The sequence below is a fragment of the Colobus angolensis genome, unplaced genomic scaffold, assembly GCF_000951035.1.
Source record: "Colobus angolensis palliatus isolate OR3802 unplaced genomic scaffold, Cang.pa_1.0 Scaffold32, whole genome shotgun sequence".
Classification (NCBI taxonomy): Eukaryota; Metazoa; Chordata; class Mammalia; order Primates; family Cercopithecidae; genus Colobus; species Colobus angolensis.
The window spans coordinates 3,090,913-3,104,084 of record NW_012116488.1 but is presented as its reverse complement, the minus strand read 5'-3'; the positions used below and the strand labels follow the sequence as shown (position 1 = coordinate 3,104,084).

Here is a 13,172-nt window from a genome sequence, read left to right as displayed (position 1 = left end):
CTCGATCTCCGGACCTCGTGATCCGCCCGTCTCGGCCTCCCAAAGTGCTGGGATTACAGGCTTGAGCCACCGCGCCCGGCCAAAAACTTCTTGTTCTTAAAATGGTTACCAGTAAATTATATTCTTTAACTTGACAAGATTTTACTGTTTCATTTCTGAAGGTTTTGGTTTTACAGACGTTAATAGCCGTCATGCATTTTTAAATGAAAAGGTGTATTATTTTAGAGTAAGTCATATAAGTTGCCCTAAAAATTGTGTTCTCCAAAAATGTGTGTAAAAAGCCATAATTTCATGTAGATAAATACAGATGTGTGTGTGGCCACAAAACTCACTAGCAGAGAATACAGATTTTTTTCTAGGAAGCCGAGAATTCTTACTTTCATTGGCTTAAAATGATAGAGTAAGGAAGTATTTGTACAAGGAGGAATGGAACATAGTTTCGTTGTGTTTAGTCAAAACTCCATAGCCCAAATTCTGTCTGTGAACTGTCTGTTAGAATTTGTAGATCTCATTTGGTTCTGATAGGGCATGGTATTTGTCTTAGATTGTTTTGGTGCCATGCTAAGGAAATAAATATGTTTATTGACTTTTTTTTTTAAGTTTCATTTATCACATATGTATATCATGCAGGTGCCCCCTACTGAGACAGTTCCTCAGGTCAAAAAAGAAAAACATAGCACACAAGCTAAAAATAGAGCAAAAAGGAAACCTCCTAAAGGAATGTTTCTTTCTCAAGAAGATGTGGAGGCTGTTTCTGCCAATGCCACTGCTGCTACCACGGTGCTGAGACAACTAGACATGGAACTAGTTTCAGTCAAACGACAGGTACTCCTAAGCCAGGTCTTGGATGTCAAAGAGTTAATTAGCACTTCAGAGGTGTTTCTGTTATTCATATATGTGAACGTTCTCTTTCCATAAATCTCAAAGGAGCATTCTGTTTCTAAGGAATTGGACAGATCTTGAGTACTAGCCCATTGATTTTTTTTTTCTTTTTAATGAACATATAAATTGAAGTGGATGGATATAGTGTCATCTGAAAGTATTTCTGAAGTATATAGGAAAGCATATGAATATCATATTTATATTATATATGTGTCTGTGTCTCCACGATTTCTCACAATGTGAACATACCCCCATAACCTGCATCTGAATCAGAAAATGGAATGTTGCCCCCAGGCCCATGCATTTTCCCTCCTGGTCACTGTTCCATGGAATGCTGCATTTCCCTCAGCAACTTCACCCCTCTTTTATTACCTGACTCCTCCTTGTAGGTGGCCACTATTCTGATTTTTTTTCTTTTTAATTTTATTTTGTTTTTGAGACAGTGTCTTGTCCTGTTGCCCAGGCTGGAGTACAGCGGTGCAATCTTGGCTCACTGTAACCTTTGCTTCCGGGGCTCAAGCAATCCTCCCACCTCAGCCTCCCAAGTAGTTGGGAGTACAGGCAGTTGCCATCAACCTGGCTAATTTTTTGTATTTTTGGTAGAGACAGGGTTTTGCCATGTTCCCTAGGCTGGTCTTGAACTCCTGAGGTCAAGTGATCTGCCTGCCTCAGCCTCCCAAAGTGTACTGAGATTACAGGTGTGAGCTACCACACTCGACCCTGTTCTGATGTTTAAAACCATAGGTTGTTTTTGTCCATTTTTGAATTTTATATAAATCAAACTCATATGATACTGTTTATGTCTGGCTTTCTTTCAACCTGAGAGCTAAACAGTTTTTCGAAGCGGTCCTGTTATTTGATGTGCGTTTTGGTTGCACATCAGCGTTTCCCAGCTGTAGCACTATCGCCATGTTGGACTATTCTGTACACTGTAAGATGCTTAGCAGCATCCCTGGTCTTGACCCACTAAATGCTAGTAGCACCCTCCCCCTACCACTTGTGACAACAGAAATATCCCTAGGCATCACCAGATTACCTCACAGGGGCACAGTTGTCCCCATTTGAGAACCACTGCTCTACGTCATTGCTATATTTTGGTAGTCTTACATTTTAGCCCTTCTAATGGGTTATAATGATGCCTCATTGTACTTTTTATTTGGCAGTTCCCTGATGGCTAGTGAGGTTGCTCACCTTTTCATCCATTTGTTGGCCATTTGGATATCCTCTTTTGTGATGTGTACTCAAGTCTCATCTGTTTTTTTCTGTCAGGTTGCATATTTTCTTACTGGTTTATAGGTGTTACTTAGGCTCTGAGTTGTTTTCTACAACTTGTATTGTAAATACTGTAAATATGTTTTCCATTCTGTGACTCTTAATGGTATCTTTTGATGAACAGTAATTTTAATTTTAAGGTAGTTTAGTTTCTTAGTCTTTTCAGGTTAGTGTTTTTGAGTTCTGTTCACCTTTCTCAAGGTCATGACGATATTCTCCCATGTTAATCTTAGAAGTGTTGTTTTACCTTTTACATTTTGATCTAGAAATGTTTTTCTGTATTTGTTACATGTAGGATTAATAGTCACTGTTTTGTTTTCATATGAGTATCAATTTGGTCAAGTATTTTTTGAAGAAACTGTCGTTTCTCCTTTGCAATGCAGCAGTACCTTTGTTTTACATCCAGTGTCTGTATGCATATGGGTCTGGTTCTCTGTTGCTTTGGTCTGTTTGTCCATCCTTTACCGATACATTCTGTCCTAACTTTATGTACTTTATTTTAGTTATCCAGTGTAATATAAGTTCTCCAAGATTGTCTTAGTTATCCCTGGCCTTTTAATTTCCATATAAAATTTAGAATTACTTTATCAATTTTCAGAAAAATAATTTGAATTTTGATTGGGATTGTATTGCATCTATAAATAAAAATGGAGAGTTAATGTCTTTATTGAGTTTCCTGATCAGTGAACACGATATACTCCTCCACTTCTGTAGGTCTGTAATTTCTCTCAATGTTGTGTTGTTTTCTGTGTAAGAACTTAGCATCTGTTGTTAGTCATTCCATGATATTTGGTACTTTTTTGTGCTCTTGTAAAGGATATTGTTTTTTAAATCACTTTTTGTAATTATTTTTGCCTGCTATGTAGCTTATTATTTTAATCTGATTACATAGTACATTTAAACCGAAAATTCTACCTAGTAGTTGGTTCCTGTCCTTTCATTCTCTGTCTGGAATTCAATTCCAGAAACCCATCAGCAAGTTGTTGACTGACAGTTTATTTTTGGTTTTTGCTGCTTTTGATTTATCTTGATGGTTTCCTTGGAAGGTTAAACAGGAGACCAACTGTCATCTCATAGACACTAAGAGCAGGGTGTGCTGCCGTCTTTCTTGTGGTTTAGGGAGGCGGCCCAGACCGGGACCCACGTACACTGTGTGTGCCCAGAGGAGCGGCTTCTTGTCATGGCTGCTGGCACAGCTGCACTCTCATCTTAGGAGAATCACTTAATCTTTGTAGGCCTCTTTTCAAATGAGATTAATCCTGGCCTGCCTGATCTCACAGAATATGTCTGGGCTACTGTGTGAGAGAGCATTTGAAGCTCTGTTTGTACTGGAAGAACTCTCTCTGGGGCTGTGAGCTCTTGTTGACATTGTTATCTTCCTTTACAAGGATGCTCCTTTCTCCCTCTGCTGAGTGAGCTCCTGGTGGTTGCTGTTTACTACGTTGAGGAAAGAAAAAGAGGCCCCTCTCTTCCACGTAGGTGTTACTGACTCCACAGTATGAGAGAGAAAAGATTCTTTGGTTTTCAGAGCAGGGTCAAGAGCAAGAATTTTTAAAATTTGAAGGTCGCTCATAATTATGAAGAGTGAGGACTCAGCCTCACTCAGAGAGGAGGTGGGTGATTTCCTTTCCACAGCCTTTTTAGGGCCACAGTGCAGCCGTGTGTTCATTGCCAAATGTGCTTTTAGACTCAAAATAGGCAGTCAGTCCACAGGGGCCACTTGTTCTGGAGGCCGTCATGTTTGGTATATCAAGGATACATTCTGAGAATAACAGAAAACTTGACTAACAACAGCTTAAGCAATTTAGGGTTTATTTTTCTCAAATAGCAAGAAGTGCCAGCATCAGTGGCTATTGGTGTTACTCATGTGTTCAGTGATGCTCTCAGGGACCCAGGTACTTTTCAGGTCTTCTACTCTGCCATTCTCAGCTGTTGGCTTTTCGTCTTGCTTGTTGCCTCATGTTGGAAGCTGCTGGAGCCATTTTGTAGCCCTCACATCTGCGTTCAGGGCAGTATGAAGAGGAGGTGGGGGTGGAGGTAAGCTGTCTGTCCCTTTTAGCAGGAAATGCAAAAGCCTTACCCAGAAGCTCCTTAGCTGAATTCGGTGTGCCCGTGCATTGTGTGCTGCTCTTCCTCCTTCCCAGGACATCATCAGCCTCTACCAGCGAGAAGGGGGCTGGGCATGTCTCATAAATTAGCCAGTGAACAGTGCAGGTTGCATTAGGTCTTTCTCTGAGTGAAGAATAAAATGATCTGACATTAAAAGAGGAATCACTATGCCCACAGTAAAGTAGAAAACAAAGTTCTGTATGACTGAGGGTTGGGTAGGGTGGTGGTGTCTAGGTAGGGCGCCAGGACAAGTGGATGGCTTTTCCATTTTTCATCTTGTTTTTTCTTTAAGTGTGATTACCTTTGCATCCTTTTTCTTACCTGTCTCGTTGCCACTCACTTTCCAGTTAGCATGATGGTGGCAGCTCATCTCTGGTTTTTTTCCTGCTTAATAAACACTAGATGTTTGGGGGGCATATTTAGTTTTTGTGTTTGGAGACAGGATCTTGGTCTGTTGTCCATCCTGGGACTGTAGTGTTAGTCATGGAAGGCCTGGGCTCAAGCAGTTGCCCACCTCAGCCCCCTAAGTGGGTAGGACTGCAGGTGAGCACCACCACACATGGCTAAGTTTTTAAATTTTTTGGTAGAGACAGGGTCTCGCTGTGTCACGCAGGCTGGTCTTGAACTCCTGGGCTCGAATGATCCTGCCTTGGCCTCCCAAAGTGCTGTGATTATAGGTGTGAGTCACTGCACTAGCCTAATTTTTTTTTGGCAGGGTCTGGCTCTGTCACCCAGGCTGAAGTGCAGTGGTGTGATCTCGGCTCACTGCAACCCCTGCCTCCCAGGCTCAAGCCATCTTCCCACCTCAGCCTCCAAGTAGCTGGGACTATACAGCCTAGGTATTTCTTTTCTTTTTTTTTTTTTTTTTTAATTTAAGTTCTAGGATACATGTGCATAACATGCAGGTTTGTTACGTATGTATACATGTGCCGTGTTGGTGTGCTGCACCCATTAACTCATCATTTACATTAGGTATATCTCCTAATGCTATCCCTTCCCCCTCCCCCCACCCCACAACAGGCCCAGGTGTGTGATGTTCCCCATCCTGTGTCCAAGTGATCTCATTGTTCAGTTCCCACCTATGAGTGAGAACATGTGGTGTTTGGTTTTCTGTCATTGCGATAGTTTGCTCAGAATGATGGTTTCCAGTTTCATCCATGTCCCTACAAAGGTCATGAACTCATCCTTTTTTATGGCTACATAGTATTCCATGGTGTATATGCAGCCTAGATATTTCTGATATGGAAAATGCATCAGGAAGGGGGTATAGGCTACTGAGCATTTAGAGCTAACTTTTAGTTCAGAATTTGTAGATGTTTTGCATTTAATCTCTCTGCTTCTTTCATAACGTTACTTAATCACAGTGCAATATATACCCAGTTTTGTACTATCTATGAACAACCAGCTAGAATGACAAGAGTGGTCTGTTTCACTGAAATGCAAAGAGGACATGTAATATTCTCAACCTTGACTTTTTCCTGCTAGAAGTTGCTATGTTACATTTTTAGCCAAAAAGGAATCCAGTGAACATAATCTGAGTACTTTGCAGTTTTCCTGGGTTTTTGGTAACTGAAAGACCACTGAGCAAGATCCTAAGATTGTACTGTCTATTATGGCAGCCAGCAGCCCCGTGTGTGGTTGTTTAAATTTAGATTAATTACAAGTGACAAAAATTTTTAAATTTTTGGGTAGCATCTTCTACTCATGAATGTCTTTTACATGTTACTTGAGAAAATCAAGCTCCTCTTCCCTTGGCTTTCTTAGTTGCTTGTATGAGTTTTCAAAGATGAAAAATGCTGGAGTTCAGAGTTCCCTGGTGCTTGACACAGATATGCCTTCTACTTGAAGTAGAGAGAAAATAGCATACTTCCATGACCTGTCTCATTCAAGGGTCCATGGGAAAATTAAAGAGCAGCCATAGCCTGGGTGGTTGGTATTGTTTGTGGTCTTTCTTTTGATTGCATAAGAGCAGTGAAAGATTACCTTGAGCCAAGGCAGTAATGTGGAAAAAGATAATTTGTAGGAAAATGAAGAAGTGACAGTTAATCAAAGTTAGACTTCTAGAAAACTCACTGACATTGTGTTCTCCCTGCCCCCCTATCATTAAACCTGTGCTTGTGCACTTCCGCCCTGTGGAGAAGTGGTGGACAGCACAGCGATCTTGGGGCACTGTGAGGCTGTACCTGCAGTTCTGTTGTAAAGACTGGGCCTTTTTGGTCTTTACTGTGGCTGCTCTGTTATTTCAGTTCAATCCTACGTGGTAGGAAGCCCAGGGATTTCTTCTGTCTTTTATATAAGACTCCAGGTAGGTGTTTTGCTGCTCAGATATCACCTGTTAGGAAGCTGTGGATCCAGGACTGTGTACGTGAGAGCCCCTCCATCCCCTCCTCCTTGGGTTGTACCTTATCGGTTGCTCCGAACAAGCAAATAATAAACCTAGTTAGATGCTTCAAAGGATACCATAGGGACCTCAGAATTCAGCTACAATAGATGTTAGTAATGTCTTTACTCTTGGGTTTTTGTTTTTTAAGTTCTATTTTCATACCTTTATGTAGTTTTTATTTTTTAAATGAAAATCATTTTTTCCTTCGTAGATCCAGAATATTAAACAGACAAACAGTGCTCTCAAAGAAAAACTTGATGGTGGAATAGAACCTTACCGACTTCCAGAGGTAGGATTATGTTAACATCATCTCCAAAGTCATGCTCAAGTTCTACATGTTTAAGAATGTAATATCGGTATGGTACATCCCCATTGTACATCTCTTGGAAGAGTATATGGACATAATTTTATGAACTTAGTTGATGTTAAAATTCCGATAAGAGAAAATGACAGGTTCATTAAACATACTCATCTCTAAATGTAATGTGCTAAAATGTCTCATTTGGATATCCAGGTCATTCAGAAATGTAACGCACGTTGGACTACAGAAGAGCAGCTTCTCGCCGTACAAGGTAGGGGAAATTCTTCTAAAGAGTTTAGGAGGCCGGGTGTGGTGGCTCACACCTGTAATCCCAACACTTTGGAAGGTTGACGCATTTGCTTGAGCCCAGGAGCTCAAGGCTGCTTTGATCCATGATCACACCACTGCATTCCAGCCTGGACAACAGAGTGAGACCCCGACTTAAAAAAAATTTTTTTTTTTAAATAAAAGGGAAACAAAAAGAGCTTAGGAGGATTGGTAGGTTTTGGGGAAAAGTTATGTCCCGCCCTACTCCCAGCACCTATTTATGGAGAAATAGATTCTTGGACAGTTCCGTTCTAGTGGATATCATTTTAGCCAAATTACCATATCCCTTTCGGCTTTTTTCTTTTCCTTTCCCACTTCTCACAAGTTGTGAAAACTTAACCTGGAACCCTCAGTTTTCTAAAGGTGTATTTCATTTTACTAGTTACTCATCGAGCTCTGACTAGTCAAGAAGTACAAAACCCTAAAAGAAGCAGACAGAGTGTTCGGATTTTAAGGTTGGGGGCGCTCTGGACCTGTGATACCAAAAGATGAATGCAGAATGTCCCCAACCCTAGGGCAATGGCTGGGTGACTTCAACTGTTACGTGACATGTAATGGGAAGACAGATGTCAAAATGACAGGGTCGGTCATCTCCAGAACATATCTAGAATTGACCGGTACTTTTTCCTACTCTTATAACACATGAAACTAGCGCCTGCTGTTAAAACCTGTATGCTTCCTTATCTGGATAAAGAGGTAAGTGTCACTTGTGGTTTTAAAAAAATGTTTTTCGCTTGTATTTTAAAAAATGCTTTCTTACATCCTTAGCCATCAGAAAATACGGCCGAGATTTTCAGGCAATCTCAGATGTGATCGGGAACAAATCAGTGGTACAAGTGAAAAACTTTTTTGTAAATTATCGACGCCGCTTCAACATAGATGAAGTTTTACAAGAATGGGAGGCAGAACATGGTAAAGAAGAGACCAACGGGCCTAGTAACCAGAAGCCTGTGAAGTCCCCAGATAATTCCATTAAGATGCCTGAAGAGGAAGACGAGGTAAATCTGAAACAAAACAGTCACTTCTCTGCCAGGTTCCTGCTTGATATTGCAGTTTCTGAAGTGATGAATTTTTTCAGCTATAGAGATTTTTAGGTTTCAGCTGCGTTAGTAACTTCACTATTACCTGTAAATAGCCATAATGTGTATGCACTGACTCCAGTTCTTGGTCCCTGTATATTATTCACATTTTAATTTCTGGGCAAATTCATATTTCCATCCTGGTTTCCTCCAGCTACAAAATACTCTGCATTATCAGTTTTCCCTTAAATACAGTAAAATCCTGAGTGACAAAGACAGGGGAGTGGGGGCATAAACAAAAAGTAAAAACGCAGTGAAAGCCGTTCTGAAACACTAAGGTGGAAGTTCTGTGAGGAATGTCTCGTCTGAAATGTGTGGTCACATCATCATGAGGTTCGTGAACTTAGTGGGGAGTCTGCACAGCGAGCCAACGAGGAGCTCTTGAGACCTCTCCCTGCTGTCCAGATCTTTCAGCCTTTGATGCTTTTTGGAGCTGATTGGCTTAAATATTGATGGGGACAATTCTGTGGCTGGCTGGAACTTCTGTGATGGTGGCTAATTTCTGGAATGATAGCCCTGGTTTCATCTCTCACCTCCCTGCTTCCCGTGTCAGGGGCACCTGCCATTTCCCCATCTAGCCTGGCCTGCCTTGCTGTTATGTTTGTCCCTCTACTCCCAGAGCAGATGAGCCTGGGGCTGGGCATAAGAAAGAGTTACTTGCCAATCACTTCACATCTGAATTTATTCACAGGCATGGTAATTTAAGAATTAATTTAGCTTTCACATAAAAGCCTTTTTCAAACCATACTGGAATGATTTGAGATTACCTATTTTGTATTGTGTGTGCTACCATTTTGCTCCGAGGGCCTGGCTCTAGAAACAGCTCAGAAGGCCCCTCCTGACCTGAGCAGGGAAGTACCTTGTGAGGTATTGGCATCCCCTGCGAGTGTGGTGCCACCACTCCATGCAGGGCCTCTTTGCCGACTGGAAAAAGGACCTCAAGGCACAGCCCATCTGTAAGAACACCATTGAAACGTATGAATTTTGTTAGAATTAGATTCTTTAGCGCCTTTTGCCAGAAAATCTTTGTAATAAGTGTACCAAATCTATAATATTGCCAAGGTCAGTACCCCTGAATCACCCCCATGAATAGCTCTGCCTGAAAAGAGCATGTGAGTAAAATGATGGTGTTTTTATCTTTCAACAGTGATGTTTTTTCTTTGTTCTTCTTTGTTTTTATTTTCAGTAATTTCTGTACCAGCACTAATTGCCCCTGTTAGCACTCAGTTTAGGAAGCATTGAAAGCTGGAGACTGCTGGGGAAGAACCATTAGAATTTGCAGGAATGAAAGCTTGCTTCCTGTGTGTGTTTTCCGGCTTCAGTCCCAGGATGAGTGGAAGCAGAAACAGTCGGGAACTCTGGCTGTATTCCCTCTTCACATTTGATCAAAGCCAGTGCTGGCTGGGCTGGCATAACAAATCTCGTAGTAAATGTAGGACCAAGAGTCACTACCAACAGGATGTCAGTTGTTGTGCATATGCTTTTTTCTTCATTCTCTTATTTTTGGATCATTGGATGACTGACTTAAGTGACTCAAGTATTTTTTTTCCTTAACCTTGTATTAGCCCAGAAGGTTCCTCCGTAATGATCCACTTACCGTGTGGATTGCACATCAAAGCACCGTCTTTCTTTTCACAGTCTAGTTATGGCTCCTCCGAGCAGCAGATCATAGTTTATTCTTGGTGGTTGATCTTCCATGTCTCTGTTTACCCAGCCTTCTCTGCAAAACAGAATGAAGAATGGTATTATCTAACTCGAGTTTAGTGCTGCATAGTCCTTATATCCCTTTACAAACTTTTCACTCCACTAGTCATTTACAATGTACCCCCTCATACCTTTCTTTTCTTTTTCTTTTTCTTTCTTTCTTTCTTTTTTTTTTTTTTTGAGACAGAGTCTCCCTCTGTCACCCAGGCTGGAGTGCAGTGGCTCAATCTCAGCTCACGTAACCTCCATCTCCCGGGTTCAAGTGCTTCTCCTGCCTCAGCCCTCAGCCTCCCTAGTAGCTGGGATTATGGATGTGCACCATCACGCCTGGCTAATTTTTGTATTTTTAGTAGAGATGGGGTTTCGCCATGTTGACCAGGCTGGTTTTAAACTCCTGATCTCAAGTGATCCGCCAGCCTCTGCCTCCCAAAGTGCTGGGATTACAGGCGTGAGCCACCTCGCCCGGCCTATTTCTTGAGTTTCTTTCTTTTTCTGCTTCTTGTAGTGCCAGCCCTGCCCTGCCACCACCTGGTTTTCTGTTCTCCATATGTTAGTTTGCAGAAGGAAATTAATCTAGTGACCAGCTGCTTCTCTGTGTCCAAGGGCCTAAGGGAACTTGTTAGAATACTGGCTTACTTGTCTTGTCTGGTGAGTCCACAGCACTTGGGGTGTGTGTGATTTCACCTTTTTATTTTGTAGAGTCCAGCAGCTGAGAAAGATGTCTGCTGGTGTCCTGCCTGTCCCCTCTGCCTCAGGTTTTATGTATTATACAGAAGCCACAGGGAGAACATGATAATTCCTAGAATTTCTAGGAACAGAATGGTCTGTCAGTTATAGATTATTTCCTTTAGGGCTTAGAGGCGGGTAGGTAGCCCAAGTATTTTGAGCTTTTGAAATTGGTAGTTATTTGATGTAGACAAGGGTGGGTTGGGGACAGTGTCACATCCAACCTTACATTGAAGAAAGGGTACCGTGGGATGGAAAGAGAAAGACGTCACTTAAAATTATAAAATGATTGAGTCTGTTACCAGTGAGGAGAAATCTCCTCATTTATCTAGGAACAGTTCTTGTAAATTGTGTAATTTTTAACTGAAGGAACAATCACTTTGAGATTTTGGACGCGTAGCCCAGTTGTTTCTCTAGCAGTAAGATACCATGAGCGTGGCAGAGAGCGGTAGGATGCTATGCAACCTTTAGGTTTAGGTCTGGGAGTCAGTTTTAAAAAATGGGAGAGGGAGTTAGGAAATGCCTCATAGCTTTTAAAGAAGATCCTGAGATGGCATGGGCTCCTGTGTCCCATCTGGAACCAGTGGCTGGGGGCTGAACGGGCTGGGCGCCACAGCATGCCCTCACGCCAGTGAGAGGAGTTAGGGCTGCCACTGTGCTCGTATGTCCTTTTCCGGGTGTTTTGTTCATTTGTGTTTTTGGGACAGAGTCTTGCTCTGTTGCCCAGAGCAAGTGGAGTGCCATGGTACGATCTTAGCTCACTGCAACCTCCAGCTCTCGAGCCCGTGATTCTCGTGCCTGGCTGAGACTACAGGTGTGCGCCACCACACCCGACCAATATTTCTTTTCAGTAGAGATCAAGGTTTTACCTTATTGGCAAGGCTGGTCTCCAATTCCTGGCCTCAAATGATCCACCTGCCTCAGCTTCCCAAAGTGCTAGGATTACAGGCATGAGCCACTGTGCCAGGCCGTTTTCAGGCACTTACATTTAATCCTGGTGAAGTAGGTGTTATCACTATGTGTCTTCTGCACGTGAAGAAACTGAAGCTCAAAAAGACTGATAACTTGTTTGCACAAATCTGGAAAGTGGGAGGGCCAGGGTTTGAGCCCAAGATGTCTTGCTGGGGAGGCCACACACTTGCCCTGCCCTTAAGAACATGGTGGGCTGGTCGCGGTGACTCACACCTGTAATCCCAGCACTTTGGGAGGCCGAGGCAGGCAGATCATGAGGTCAGGAGTTCGAGACCAGCCTGCCCAACATGATGAAACCCTTTCTCTACTAAAAATACAAAAATTAGCTGGGCGTGGAGGCGGGTGCCTATAGTTCCAGCTACTTGGGAGGCTGAGGCAGAAGAATTGCTTGACCTGGGAGGCAGAGGTTGCAGTGAGCCGAGATGGCACCACTGCACTCCAGCCTGGGCGACATAGACCTGTCTCAAAAAAAAAAAAAAACTTCGGTATTTGTTCTGCAGGTTTGCTGGCTACCTTCTCTTGTTAGTACACTGGAAATAGCAGCTTGTGGTGTTTACCTACTCTTTGATCCTTTTTTTTTTTTTCTTTCTCTTGGCCTCAGGCTCCTTCTGTTCTGGATGTCAGATATGCATCTGCCTCCTGAGAAACTCTGGTGGCTTTGAACACTTGGTGTGGACTACTGTGTTATCCGGGATATCAGGTATTACGAGACATCACCTAGCCATCTGCATCACATCTCTCTGGACAAGCAGCTATTACCAAAAAAGGCATATACTTCCAGTCCCGTGCTCCATCTGCCTTAATTCTTTGCTCGTTCCTCCATGTTGGCGCCACTTCCCAGAGAGCTCCACTGCATCCCACACTCTGCCCACGTGCTGGGGAAATCTCATGGCCTGCACATCTCTTGTGACTCTGGGAACCGCCTCCCCCGCCGGAGCCCCCGAGCCCCACCAATGGCAGCTCTTCCCAGTCAGCAGCTTCAGAGCAGGCAGTCTCCTTGGAAGGCCCGACTCTGTTCCTGCATGGCCTGCAATTTCTACTTTGTGCATAGAGTAATTTTCAGAGTAACCGCGACCCTGTTGGCCTTCTAGAAAGTTTGTCTTTTTCTTTTCTGAGACAACCACCTAAGTGATAATATGCTTTTTTGGAAATCAATATATGTTGCCGGACTGCATCATAACCTTTATCATGCCAAGCATCCTGATGCAGCTCACATTTCCCTAAACATGGGGTATAGGTATGGTTTATAAATTGAGTTGGCTTAAACCTCTCCCTTCTCCCAAGTGTCACAAAGCTCATTTACTGCAACTGTCATTGGACGCTGTAGCTTAAAGGGAATGTGGACCTCAGTGCTTTCTGCCTTCAACTTTTCAGCATTGTGACCCCAGGGTGGGTGCCACCCCATCTTTTCCTGCCC

The 13,172-nt window shown here is 42.8% G+C and overlaps 1 protein-coding gene across 1 annotated transcript in view; it reads left to right on the top strand.

Annotated features, from left to right (window-relative positions):
• RCOR1 (REST corepressor 1) overlaps positions 1-12,935 on the top strand; it is a 157,235-nt gene extending 144,300 nt beyond the window's left edge. Inside the window, exons 11-15 of the mRNA XM_011951580.1 lie at positions 631-825; positions 6,858-6,935; positions 7,161-7,218; positions 8,043-8,272; positions 12,357-12,935. Coding sequence (XP_011806970.1) covers positions 631-825; positions 6,858-6,935; positions 7,161-7,218; positions 8,043-8,272; positions 12,357-12,398 — 603 coding nt within the window. The 3' untranslated portion in view covers positions 12,399-12,935. The remainder of the gene's footprint in view (positions 1-630; positions 826-6,857; positions 6,936-7,160; positions 7,219-8,042; positions 8,273-12,356) is intronic.
• Positions 12,936-13,172: the final 237 nt, after the last annotated feature.